Source organism: Saccopteryx bilineata, chromosome X (assembly GCF_036850765.1).
Source record: "Saccopteryx bilineata isolate mSacBil1 chromosome X, mSacBil1_pri_phased_curated, whole genome shotgun sequence".
Lineage (NCBI taxonomy): Eukaryota > Metazoa > Chordata > Mammalia > Chiroptera > Emballonuridae > Saccopteryx > Saccopteryx bilineata.
Window position 1 is genome coordinate 23638893 of NC_089502.1, and position 13987 is coordinate 23652879.

General features: G+C 39.2%; 1 protein-coding gene and 1 long non-coding RNA gene across 2 annotated transcripts in view; both read right to left on the reverse strand.

Moving 5' to 3' along the window:
• Nucleotides 1–4057: 4057 nt before the first annotated feature.
• The window catches only part of LOC136317169 (uncharacterized), a 106624-nt gene continuing 96694 nt past the window's right edge, over nucleotides 4058–13987 (reverse strand). Inside the window, exon 3 of the long non-coding RNA XR_010727845.1 lies at nucleotides 4058–4320. This is a non-coding gene — a long non-coding RNA (uncharacterized lncRNA). The remainder of the gene's footprint in view (nucleotides 4321–13987) is intronic.
• Nucleotides 4881–6494, reverse strand: TEX13D (TEX13 family member D). The gene has a single exon (XM_066249915.1). It carries the CDS (start codon nucleotides 6492–6494, stop codon nucleotides 4881–4883), a length of 1614 nt encoding a protein of 537 aa, XP_066106012.1.

Sequence of the window (13987 nt, forward strand, 5' to 3'; positions counted from 1 at the left end):
GATGCAGTGTTCAAACACTGGTCATAAGGATGCTCAACAAACTTAGGGAGGACCTCAACAGTATAAAAAAGGACCAGTAAGAAATTAAGGCTACATGGTCCTGGCTGGCTGACTCAGTGGTAGAGCATCAGCAATGTGTGTGGAAGTCTTGGGTTTGATTCTTGGTCAGGGCACACAGAAATGACCATCTACCTCTCCACCCCTCCTTTTTTTTCTCTCATTCTCTTCCACCTCTCCCACAATCATGGCCCAGTCGAGGAAGTTGACTCTGGGCACTGAAGTTGGCATCAAGGCCTCACCTCAGGCACTAAAACAGCTCGATTGCTGAGCAACAGAGCAACGGCCTCAAATGGGCAGAGCATCGCTTGTTAAAGGGTTTGCCAGGTGGACCCTGGTCAGGGTGCATTCAGGAGTCTGTCTCTCTGCCTCCCTGCCTCTCACTTAATAAAAAAGAAAGAAAGAAATGAAGGCTGCATTAACTGAAATGAAGACTCTATTATAGGGAATCAACAGTAGAATAGATGAAGCAGAGAATCAAATCAGCAATTTGGAATATAAGGAAGCAAAAACACCCAATGGGAACAACAACAAAAAAAGAATCCAAAAAAATGAGAATAGTGTAAGGAGCCTCTGGGACAACTTCAAGTGTACTGACATTCACATCATGGGGGTACCAGAGAGGGAGAACAGAGAGTGTAAAAAAATCGAAAACCTATGTGAAAAAATAATGACAGAATACTTCCCTAACTTGGTGAAGGAAATAGACATATGAGTCCAGGAAGCACAGAGTCTCCAAAACAAGATGAGTCCAAAGAGAACCACACCAGGACACAAGAGAGCTCCTATAAGATGGTCAGCTGATTCCTCAACAGAAATTTTGCAAGCCAGAAGAGAATAGCAAGAAATGTTCAAAGTGATGAAAAGCAAATACAACCAAGATTACTCTACCCAGCAAAGCTAGAATTTAGAATCAAAGAACAGATAAAAATTCCCGAAGAAAAAGTTAAAGGAGTTCATCACCACTAAATAGTATTATATGAAATGTCAAAGGGTCTTCCTCAAGAAAAAGAAAAACACTTAAAAATATGAACAATAAAATTGCAATAAATACATATTTACCAACAATTAAATCTAAAAAAATAAAAATAAATAAACGAACACACAGAACAGAAACAGACTCATAGAAACAGAAAATATTTTGACAGTTGCCAGATGGGAGGGGAGTTGAGAGGATGGGTAAAAAGGGTGAAGAGATTAAGAAGTACAAATTGGTTGTTATAGAACAATCATGGAAATTTAAAGTACAGCACAAGGAATATAGTCAATAATATTCTAATCATTATGTATGGTGTCAGATGGGTATGAGACATCAGAATAATCAGTTAGTAAGTTATGTACTATTGTCTAACCACTGGGGTATACACCTGAAACTAATATAATAATATATGTCAATTTTAATAGAAGATGAAAAATGATACAATTTTTAAAAATTTGAATTATACCAGCAAAAACACAATCAACTTAGAATAGAGGGACTAATACTGATTAAACTGCAAAAAGGTCTCTGAGCTCTCAAGTATCAATGGGCAGTGGGCTAGATGAGAAAGGTCCTAGACTGTTAATATGGGCCATTTCTTATGGAACTAAAAGAAAGACTTCTTGGGGGCTGGAGTAGGGACCAAGAGACTACAGAATGGAATAAAGAAACTTGAAGAGCAATGGATGTTCAGGAGGCAGAACTAAACTCTAATGATGGACTGTTCTTTGCTCTGGAGTAAGGTGACCTGGCTACATTTGCCCAGAGGGGATTTTATAGCTGTAATTGCTATGAATCTTTCTTCTCCCCCTTTTTGAAGTGAAGTTTCTATTCATATAAACTGTCCGTCTCACCTTTGTATGTTGGGTGTATAGAGAACAGGTGTCATTTTTAATTCATAGGTCTCTTGATTAAAAGGATCCTTGGCCCTGGCCAGTTGGCTCAGCGGTAGAGCGTCGGCCTAGCGTGCGGAGGACCCGGGTTAGATTCCTGGCCAGGGCACACAGGAGAAGCGCCCATTTGCTTCTCCACCCCTCCGCTGCGCTTTCCTCTGTCTCTCTCTTCCCCTCCCGCAGCCAAGGCTCCATTGGAGCAAAGATGGCCCGGGCGCTGGGGATGGCTCTGTGGCCTCTGCCTCAGGCGCTAGAGTGGCTCTGGTCGCAACATGGCGACGCCCAGGATGGGCAGAGCATCGCCCTCTGGTGGGCAGAGCGTCGCCCCTGGTGGGCGTGCCGGGTGGATCCCGGCCGGGAGCATGCGGGAGTCTGACTGTCTCTCCCTGTTTCCAGCTTCAGAAAAAAAAAAAAAAAAAAAAAAAAGGATCCTTACCCAAGGAGCTACATCTGAGAAGCCTCATTCACATCCTAATCATGTGATCACAGGCTTCCAGCCTGATTATACATAGGATGAGACAGTTAGCCTGGGATGAAAATTAGCAAATTTTGCATGTGGGAGAAATGTGAAAAAATTGTGGCCAAGGAGAAAACTATGATAGATTCTAAAAGCACTCACAAATACTTTTCTTATTACCATGGGTTTGCACATATTTCTCCACCCCTTGAATCTGGGCTTGGCCATGTGATTTTTTTTTTTTGACTAACAGGACATTAGTAAATGTAACACAAGCAGAAGCTTGAAAGGTATTTGCACAGTGAGGCTTGCTCTCTGGCTGCATTTGGAAACCTGAACTCTCATGTGAACAGCCCCAGCAGACAATTTAGAAGATGAGAGGCAATTTGGAAGAGAACTACAGCATCCCAGCAGGCAGGCAATCCATTTCCTGACATGGGAGTGAAACTATTCTATATCATCCAGCCAGCCACCAGCCAAACACAGAGGTATGATAGAGTCTGGTCAAAATCAGCTGAACTGGCCCAGATTTTAAAATCTGCCCAGCCAATCCAAAGACTGAGAGCAAAATAAGATACTGTTTGTTTTAAGCCATTAAGTTGTGTAGTGGTTTGTTGTGCAGCAAAATTCAACTGATAAAATTATAATTTTTTCTTACAAAATAATTATCATCTTCCTGACCCTGAATGTGGTTTTAACATCTTTCTCACTATATAGCCTACCCCATCTTGCTATTGTTGCCTAGTTTTCATTTTAATCGTTTTTAAACCACATACATTTAACATTCTTGAAATAAAAATAAAATGAATATAAATATATATTTTACCAATTTCTGTGTCCACCATTGGTTTTTTTTAATTGATTTTTAGAGAGGAAGGGAGAGAGACAGAGGAAGAGAGAGAGAGAGAGAACAGTGATCTGCTGTTCCTCTTATTCATGCTGTTATTGGTTAATTCTTGTTTGTGCCTTGACCAGGGATCAGACCTCAGCATGTCGGGACAATGCTCTGATTGAGTTACTTAGTCAGGGCCTGTTATTTCTTATATTGTGCATCTTTTCTGTTTAATTTTTTTACTTCTAAAGTGCATCTTTTAGTAATTCCTTTAGTGAGCCTCTGTAAATTTATACTGTTGGTCTTTGTTTCACTCTCATTCTCGTAGGATAGCTTTCTAAGTATATAATCTTCTGGGTTCAACACTTAGAAGTTGTTACTCCTCTGTCTTCTTATACCTCCTGCTGCTGTTACTGAATCATCTATCAGTCTGTTATTTATATATACATATTTTTAACTCTGACTTTTAGTTGGTTGTTAAGGACAGAATGTTTATGTCCCTCCAAAATTCATGTTGGAGACTCAACCCCTTAGTGTGACTGTATTCGGAGTTTGGGCCTTTATGGAGGTAATTAGGGCTAAATGCAGTTAGGAGAGTGGGGCCTTGATCAGATAAGGTCAGTGTCCTTTTAAGAGACAGAAGAGAGCTTGCACTCTCTTTCTACTATGTGAGGACACAGTAAAAAGGCAGCCAGAAAGAGAGCTCTCATCAGAAATTGAATCATTTTTTATCCTGAACCTCCCAGCCTCCAAAACTGTGCAAATAATACACACACACACATACACACACACGAAATCACTATTTGTTTAATGAATTTAATAAAATTTGTCAAATTTGCTATATGTGAAATTTAATAATACAGCCTTATAAATTGTCTTGTCCCAACAAAAAATTAAATTGTAACAAAATTATTTTATGCTTTCTTTCCCCCCGATGAATGCCAAAGCAGCTCTTCTTCCCTGACTTCTCACTCATCTTAGCTGGTGGGGTTTCTTTAGGCTCTTGGGAGATCTTCTAATGGGACAGGTTCAGCTTCTTTATCAAGCAAATTCCAAATTCTGTAGGGCTTAGAAACACGAAAATAGGCCCTTATCTGTAAAACTTAAAAAAAAAAGAAGCAAACATAAATACTGCAGTCATTTACAAAGGAACAGTAAATAGCATTTTCAAAGAAAAGCAGTGCTTCTAAAATTCAATATAGCGTATATAACTCTAAAAAAACACATGGCTGTTCCCAGCCAAAGACATGGCATTTTCAGGAAAAGGAAGTTAAAGAAAACAGAAAGGAGTGGAACAGGAAATAAAAGGCCTCATCATGTGTCAACCAATCAGCATCAGCCATCCAGAATCCATCACCTGCGAACTTAAAAGCAATTAGGAGAAATCCCTTATTTAAGAGCATGTGGGGGAGGATTGTAATATTCAAACGCAGTTCCTCTTTGTTCAAGTTAACCTTAAAAAAAAGATTAACCAATGTAATCTCAATAAATTTAATTTAAAATAAATTAATTAAAATAAATACATATGTGTTTGTATATGTGTACTCACCATGATAAAAAATTTGTTAGTTTGAGTAATGGGATAATGGATTATTTTATTTATTTTTTTCTATAACTTTGGTTTCAAATTTTCTGTGAAGTAAACAAGTTATTTTTTTTTTATCAGAAGGGGGCCTTAGGAAATAGGTTTTTCTTTAGAGTGTTTCCATTCTTACTTACCTTCCTGAAATAAGTTCTTCCTTGGTCCCGTCCAACTGCCTTACAGAATCTCCCGCATTTATAGCAGGACTTGCACCATGAATAATTCAGCACTTTACAAAATGGGCAGCTCCAATTCTGTAGACTATCATGTGAGGCAGGCATCTCCTGGTGCTGGAATTCTGTGGTTCTTTTCCCTTCTGGTTGGTTGGCCTTCTGCTCCTGAGGCAGATGTTTCATCGGATTTTCTTTCAGGCCAAGGCCCCTACTGCCTTTCACGGGTATCACCTGGAGCCTCTCTGGATCTTCTCCCTGGCTTGGGCTCCTGCTGTCCACTAGAGGGACAGGCCCCTGGGACATCTCTAGATCTTCTTCCTGGTAATGGTTTTTGCTCCCCTCCAGAAGAATCATCCCGTGGGGTCTTTCTTCTTGCCCTTGGCTCCCACTGGCCCCCTGGGATAACATAGCCTGGGATCTCTCTGGGTCTTCCGCCTGGCTGTTGTTCCTGAAGTCACCCATGATAACCATGCCCTGGGGCTTCTCTAGCTGCTTTTTTTGGCTGCAGCTACAGCTATCTGCAAGGAGGACCATTTCCTGGGGTCCCACTACAACAACATCTTCCTGGCTGTGATTCTTACTGTTACTCAGGTTGACCATCTCCAGGGAACCCTCTAGATCTTGTTTCTGGCTAAAACTTCTGATGTCTGCTATGGGGACTGTGCCCTGGAGGGCACAGTCTAGAGATCCTAGACCTTCATCCTGGCTGTGGCTCCCCTGGTTACATAGTGTGGCCATCTTCTTCCGGTCTCCCACTGCAGCCAACTGGCCAAGGGGGTAGAATCCCGGAGGAGGCTTTTTAGGTGGCATTACTACCCTTTCTGCTGATAGTTGTCGCAGAGGTGGCGAGAATGGGAATCTTACTGGAAATGGTAGGTGAAATGGAAATGGGTATGGTACTGGCATTGGCTGCCGCAATTGCATGGCCTGGGCCCAGGGAGGAACACGCATCCCCGTGGCCTGCACATTTCTCTGCCACCCTTCATTCAGGGGCCATCCTGTGGCCCTGAGCTGGTCAGGTTGAGACTCAGACCCCATTGCACGGGTCAGCAAGGTGATCTGAATCAATCTCTCAAAATGGCGCAGCCGCCCATGAAGCAAATCACGCTGGTACAACGCATGCTGTAGGGCGACCTGTGTGTGGCGCAACCGCGAGGCCATCTTGCCACGCTCTTGGCGCAGGCGCTGTAGCTCAGGACCCAGGGTACAGGCTGTCCCCTCTAGCTCCACCACCCGCTGCTGCAGCTGCTGGACCTGGCTCAGCAGCTGCTCACGCTGCCTGGCACCCACACGTACACTCAAGGCCAGCGCGCTCCAGGCACATGCCCTCTTGCGGGCACACGGCACCTGAGGGTCAGCAAGAACTGCCTGAAGCCGGTCCTCTATCTCGTTCCAGGATAGCGAGTAGAAGGTGGTATAGAAGTCTAGGTCACCCCCGTTCATAAAGATTTCATTGTTGATGAAACTGACAACCTCAGTGTGGCGGAACCCACTGGCGTTTTCCGCAAAGTTTACCGCCATGGCCACTGTTGCCTAGGAAACCGAGTGCCTCACAGATGAAAAGGCTGCTGACCGCTGTTGTCTAGGCCGTGGCCTTAATGGCTGGAGCCGCCAATAAGTTCTCCCCTCACCTCCCTCTTAAGTCTTAGTTCATTCTTAGTTCAGTCCTAGCCCAGTCCATGCCTACTCTTCCGCCTCTTCCCTCCCTCACACCTTTGTTTTCCTCACAAAGTCTGAAGCCACCGATGTCACCACACGAACTCCTACCCGGCAACTGAGTGACGTATTACGGAGAAATAAGCTAGGCATCGTGCCGCAAGGCCTTCTGGGATCGGCCTTCCTTGGTCCATACGCTGAGAATTATGGGAGATGGAGCTATTCCATGTAAACAGTAACCAACTGACAGCTACAGTCGCTCTATAAATATCAAAGAAGCTTTACAGACAGAAATTGATACAGAAAGTATACTATATAATGGTAAAATGTCAATCCATCTCTATATATCAATTATAAATATATACACACTTTATATATGGCACCTAAAAATAGAATTGAGAGAAGATGGAGGCAGTTCTAAATTTGAAAGCTGTAGATTTCAATACCCATTTTTCAGAATTGATAGAAAGACTTGACAGAAGATCAATAAGGAAATACAAGGCTTGAACAATACTATAAACTAAATAGACCTAACAAACATGTACAGAACATTCAACCCCAAAACAGCACACTACATATTCTTATCAAGTGTACATTAAAGATTTCCAGGGTAGATCATACAGTACATTATGCCACAAAATAAGGTTTAATAAATTTATGAAGATTGAAATCATACTAAATATGTCCTCTGACCACAATGGAATGAGATTGGAAATCGATGACACAGGGAAACTTGAAAAATATGTAAATATGTGAAAATTAAACAATACTATTAAATAACTACTGGTCAAAGGAAAAAAAACACAATGGAAATTAGAAAGTAAGATGAGATTAATGAAAACAAAATGCAACATACCAAAACTAATGGGATTCAGTGAAACCAGTGCTCAGAGGGAAATTTATACCTGTAAATGTTTACATTTAAAAGAAGAAACATACAACTGTTATGCTAATAATGTAACTACCCACCCTAAGAAATTAAAAAAACAAACCCAAAGAAAGCAGAAGAAAAAAATGATAAAAATTACAATGGAGAAAAATATTAAAAATTAAATAAATCCTAAGGTTTGTTTTTGGAAAGATCAATAAAATTGACAAATTTTTAATTAGACTATACAGGGGAAAAAAAAAAAGATTCCAAATACTAAAAGCTGGAATAAAAGGAGAGTATCTGCCACTGACCTTACAGAAATAAAAAAGGATTATAGGAGAATGCTATGTACAATTAATTACATGCCAACAAATTAGATACCTAGATGAAAAAAATTCTTAAAACACACAAACTACCAAAACGGATTAGAGAAGAAATAAAACATCTGAACAGACCAATAAGAAGTACAGAGATTGAATCAGTAATGAAAAACTGCCCACACAGAAAAGCCCAGCACCAAACAGCTTCACTGTGAAATTCTACCAAGCAGTCAAAGAGTAATTAATAGAAATATTTCTCAGACTCTTCTAAAAATATAAGAAGAAACACTTTGTAACTCATTATATGAGGCTGCTATTATCTTTTTACCAAATCCAAAGACATCACAAGAATAGAAAACTTACAAACCAATATCTCTTGTAAGTATAGATGCAAAACTTTTCAACCAAATGCTAGCAAATGATACCCAGCAGCATATTACAAGGATTCTAAGATATGACCAAGTGGGATTTATTTCAGGAAAACACGGTGGCTCAGTAAATGAAAAATGATCAATGTAATATACCATATTACTGCATTGAAAGAAAAAACCCTCATGACCATCTAACATCAAAAAAGCATTTGAAAAAATGCAACACACTTTTGTGAGAAAAAAAAAATAGAAAGGAACTTCCTCAACCTGATGAAGGACATTTATGGAAAACCCACAATTAACATTATACTTCATGATGAAAGACTCAAAGCTTTCTTCCTAAGATCAGGAACAAACAAGAATGCTGCTTTCACCAATGCTATTGAACATTGTCCTGGAACTTCTAGCTGAAGCAATTAAGCAAGAAAAAAGAAACAAAAGACATTCAAATTGAAAAGGAATAAGTAAAACTATCTCTCCTTATAGAGGATAATGACTCTATATATAGAAATTCCCAAAGAATCCACAAGAAGGTTACTAAAATGAATAAATTCAGCAAAGTGGCAGGGTCCAGAATTGACCTGTAATAATAATCAGTGTTATTTCTGTACACCAGCAATGAACAATTCCATTCGCAGAAAAAAAAATTTAATTCTATTTTCAATAGCATCAAAAGAATAAAATACTTAAGTATAAATTTAACCAAACAGGAGTTGTATACTGATAATTACAAAACATTGTTGAAAGTAGTTAAAGCGCCTGACCTGTGGTGGCGCAGTGGATAAAGCGTCGACCTGGAAATGCTGAGATCGCCGGTTCGAAACCCTGGGCTTGCCTGGTCAAGGCACATATGGGAGTTGATGCTTCCAGCTCCTCCCCCCTTCTCTCTCTCTCTGTTTCTCTCTCTCCTTCTCTCTCTCTCTCCTCTCTAAAAATGAATTTTAAAAAATTAAAAAGAAAGTAGTTAAAGAAAATCTAGATATATGGAAAGGCATCTCTTACTCATGAATTGCAAGATATCGTATTGTTAAGATGGCAATATTCTCCAAAGTGATCTATAGTTTCAGTGCAATCCCTCTTATCCCTAACCCTCTTAAAAACCAAGACCCCTGTTTTACGGAAATGTAAAAGCTGATTTTAAAATAAACATGGAATTGCACAGGACTCTAAGAGGCAAAACATTATTTTAAAAGAAAGATAAATTTACAGGATTCAGACTTCAAGACTTACTATAAGGCTAGAGTTTCAAAACAGAGTGGTACTAGCATAAAGGTAGTTATGCAGATCAATGGAATAGAATGGAGAGACCAGAAATATCCACATGTAAAAGAATGAAGGTAGAAGAAATGGATAAATTCCTAGAACAATACAACCTTCCTAGACTGAGTCATGAAGAAGCAGAAAGCCTAAACAGACCAATCAGCAGGGAGAAAATAGAAAAAAAACTATTAAGAAACCTCCCCAAAAATAAAAGTCCAGGCCCAGACGGTTATACTAGTGAATTCTATCAAAATTCAAAGAAGACTTGGTTCCTATTCTACTGAAAGTCTTCCAAAAAATTGAAGAAGAAGCAATACTTCCAAACACATTCTATGAGGCCAACATAACCCTCATACCAAAACCTGGCAAGGATGGCACAAAGAAAGAAAACTACAGACCAATATCTCTAATGAATACAGATGCTAAAATACTAAACAAAATACTGGCAAATCGAATACAACAACATATTAAAAAAATAATACATCATGATCAAGTGGGATTCATCCCAGAATCTCAAGGATGGTTCAACATACGTAAAACAGTTAACGTAATACACCATATCAACAAAACAAAGAACAAAAACCACATGATCTTATCAATAGATGCAGAAAAGGCTTTCGATAAAATACAACACAATTTTATGTTTCAGATTCTCAACAAAATGGGTATAGAAGGAAAATATCTCAACATAATAAAGGCCATATATGATAAACCATCAGCCAACATCATATTAAATGGCGTAAAACTGAGGACTTTCCACCTTAAATCAGGAACACGACAGGGGTGTCCACTCTCTCCACTCTTATTTAACGTGGTGCTAGAAGTTCTGGCCAGAGCAATCAGACAAGACAAAGAAATAAAAGGCATCCATATCGGAAAAGAAGAAGTAAAGGTATCACTTTTTGCTGATGATATGATCCTATACATCGAAAACCCAAAGGACTCCACAAAAAGATTACTAGAAACAATAAACCAATACAGTAAGGTCGCAGGATACAAAATTAACATACAGAAGTCCATAGCCTTTCTATATGCCAACAATGAAATATTAGAAAATGAACTCAAAAAAATAATCCCCTTCACGATTGCAACAAAAAAAATAAAATACCTAGGAATAAACATAACAAAGAATGTAAAGGACCTATATAAAGAAAACTACAAGGCATTGCTAAGAGAAATAGAAAAAGACACAATGAGATGGAAAAATATTCCTTGTTCTTGGATAGGAAGAATAAATATAATTAAAATGGCCATATTACCCAAAGTAATATATAAATTTAATGCAATTCCCATCAAAATTCCTATGACATTTTTTAAAGAAATGGAACAAAAAATCATCAGATTTATATGGAACTATAAAAATCCCCGAATAGCCAAAGCAATCCTAAGGAAAAAGAATGAAGCAGGGGGCATTACAATACCTGACTTTAAACTATATTATAGAGCCACAATAATCAAAACTGCATGGTATTGGCAGAAAAATAGACACTCAGACCAATGGAACAGAATAGAAAGCCCAGAAATAAAATCACATATATATGGTCAAATAATCTTTGATAAAGGGGCCAACAACACAAAATGGAGAAAAGAAAGCCTCTTCAACAAATGGTGTTGGGAAAACTGGAAAGCCACATGCAAAAGAATGAAACTCGACTACAGCCTGTCCCCGTGTACTAAAATTAATTCAAAATGGATCAAAGACCTAAATATAAGATCTGAAACAATAAAGTACATAGAAGAAGACATAGGTACTAAACTCATGGATCTGGGTTTTAAAGAACATTTTATGAACTTGACTCCAATGGCAAGAGAAGTGAAGGCAAAGATAAATGAATGGGACTACATCAGAATTAAAAGTTTTTGCTCAGCAAGAGAAACTGATATCAAAATAAACAGACAGCCAACTAAATGGGAACTGATATCTTCAAACGACAGCTCAGATAAGGGCCTAATATCCAAAATTTACAAAGAACTCATAAAACTCAACAACAAACAAACAAACAATCCAATAAAAAAAATGGGAAGAGGACATGAACAGACACTTCTCCCAGGAAGAAATACAAATGGCCAACAGATATATGAAAAGATGCTCAGCTTCATTAGTTATTAGAGAAATGCAGATCGAGACTACAATGAGATACCACCTCACCCCTGTTAGATTAGCTATTATCAACAAGACGGGTAATAACAAATGTTGGAGAGGCTGTGAAGAAAAAGGAACCCTCATACACTGTTGGTGGGAATGTAAAGTAGTACAACCACTATGGAGGAAAGTATGGTGGTTCCTCAAAAAACTGCAAATAGAACTACCTTATGACCCAGCAATCCCTCTACTGGGTATATACCCCAAAACCTCAGAATCATTGATACGTAAAGACACATGTAGCCCCATGTTCATAGCAGCACTGTTCACAGTGGCCAAGACATGGAAACAACCAAAAAGCCCTTCAATAGAAGATTGGATAAAGAAGATGTGGCACATATACACTATGGAATACTACTCAGCCATAAGAAATGATGACATTAGATCATTTATAGCAAAATGGTGGGATCTTGATAACATTATACGGAGTGAAATAAGTAAATCAGAAAAAAACAAGAACTACATGATTCCATACATTGGTGGAACATAAAAACGAGACTAAGAGGCATGGACAAGAGTGTGGTGGTTACCAGGGGTGGGGGGAGGGAGGAAGCAGGAGGGAGGGAGGGAGAGATTTAGGGGGAGGGGGAGGGGCACAGACAAAACTAGATAGAGGGTGACAGAGGACAATCTGACTCTGGGCGAGGGGTATGCAACATAATTTAATGAGAAGATAACCTAGACATGTTTTCTTTGAATATATGTACCCTGAATTATTAATGTCATCCCATTAACATTAATAAAAATTTATTAAAAAAAAGAATGAAGGTAGACTGTAACCTCACCTATATACAAAAATTAACTTAATTTTTGTTTTGTTTGTTGCTGCTGTTGGTTTTGAGCTGTTGCTTTAGTTTCTTTTCTAAATTATTTCTGTAAAGTTTTTATTCTTTATCATATGTGGCCATTGAACTCTGTGTTCCATAGGCTTAATGGTCAGTTAGAATATACATATAAACACCTGAAACCTCAAAATACTTTTTTAAAAGAATTTTTAAAACTTGCCCACTCTTTGAAGATCGCCTCTGTGTTGAGACACTGTGCAATGCTTAGCCATGCCGTTTGCAACCCTGCCTTCACTTTTACTTCCTGCAGAGATTGAAAGTCAGCCAGAGGGGAAAGTGCAGGATCTTCTCTGAAGACTAGGCCTTTTCTGAGCATGTGTCCTGTCTTGGGCGTATGCGTGACCTTCTTGATTCCCTGATTTACACAGGAGCTTTTAAAAGCCCTCATTCCTGCCACATATCTCCTTCCCAAAACTGTTTCTTCTCAGACATTTTGATTTGTCTTGCTTGTCCTGTCTGTTGTCCCAAGCTGCTATGGCCAATACTTTTGCCTTAGCAACCCTGAGAATGCTGGGAGTTAGTTGATTCTAAGTCAAATCCTTGTGCACCAGTCTTTCAGGAAGCCACTAAACAGATCAACATACAAGCCAAAATTCTTTGAGAATAAAGTCTGTATTGCCCCCTCAGGTACTTGGCAACCTGCACCAGGAGTACAGGCCTCTCTCTGCATGGCCATCTCTCCGCTGGTATGTGGGGAAGCAGAGGTAGACCATTTAAAACCACAGAAAACTCTCTTGCTGCAATGCAGCAACTTCTTCATCAGGCTTTCCCCTGCTTGGATGTTCTCAACTAGATCCCAGAAAATTGATCCTGACAGTTTTTGCCAGCTCATTAGTTGCTTTAGTGGAGATGATGGAACTCTAGGGTTCTTGGCTGTGCCATTTTTGGTAAAAGGAAAGCTATCCTACCCCAAAAATCATTAATATTCCAAGTTAGATTAATTTGATCTCCATGTCATCTCTCGCTCATCATTCCAGCTCAGCCATCACCTTCTCCAGGCAGACTTCCCTGACCTGAAAAAGGCTCAGCTACCAATACTGTGATTAGTGTTTTAGTCTTCTTTCTCCCCAACTAGACTTAATCTCTTGAGAGCAGAGACTGACTGTGCAGAGTCCCTAGCACCTGACATAGTTCCGGTTACATGTTAGTGCTTATAAATGCCAAAGGGAGGGTACAATGTGGGTGATGAAAGATAGGGGGACAGGAAAGAATGAGGGAGAAACAGGGACTATTCTGTGATTTCTATAGTACTTGTTAAAATTCAGACTGGTACCTGTAAGGGGATATCCTTGCCATAGTTTCAATCCAAAGAAAAGTTAACTTTTTAAAAGACACACACATCCCTAAGGAAAATAATTGACCATATCTAAACGGATACATGTATCTTTTGGGGGAAGTGTTTTCACACTATGTTAAACTTTGTAACAGTTTCCAACTATTTCTAAATTAATACAACAACATTTCATAAATGCTAAGGTGTTTTAAAATTATTACCATTAAATTTAAGATAGTTTTGACCTTTAAGACCTTTATGGAATCAATTTCCAC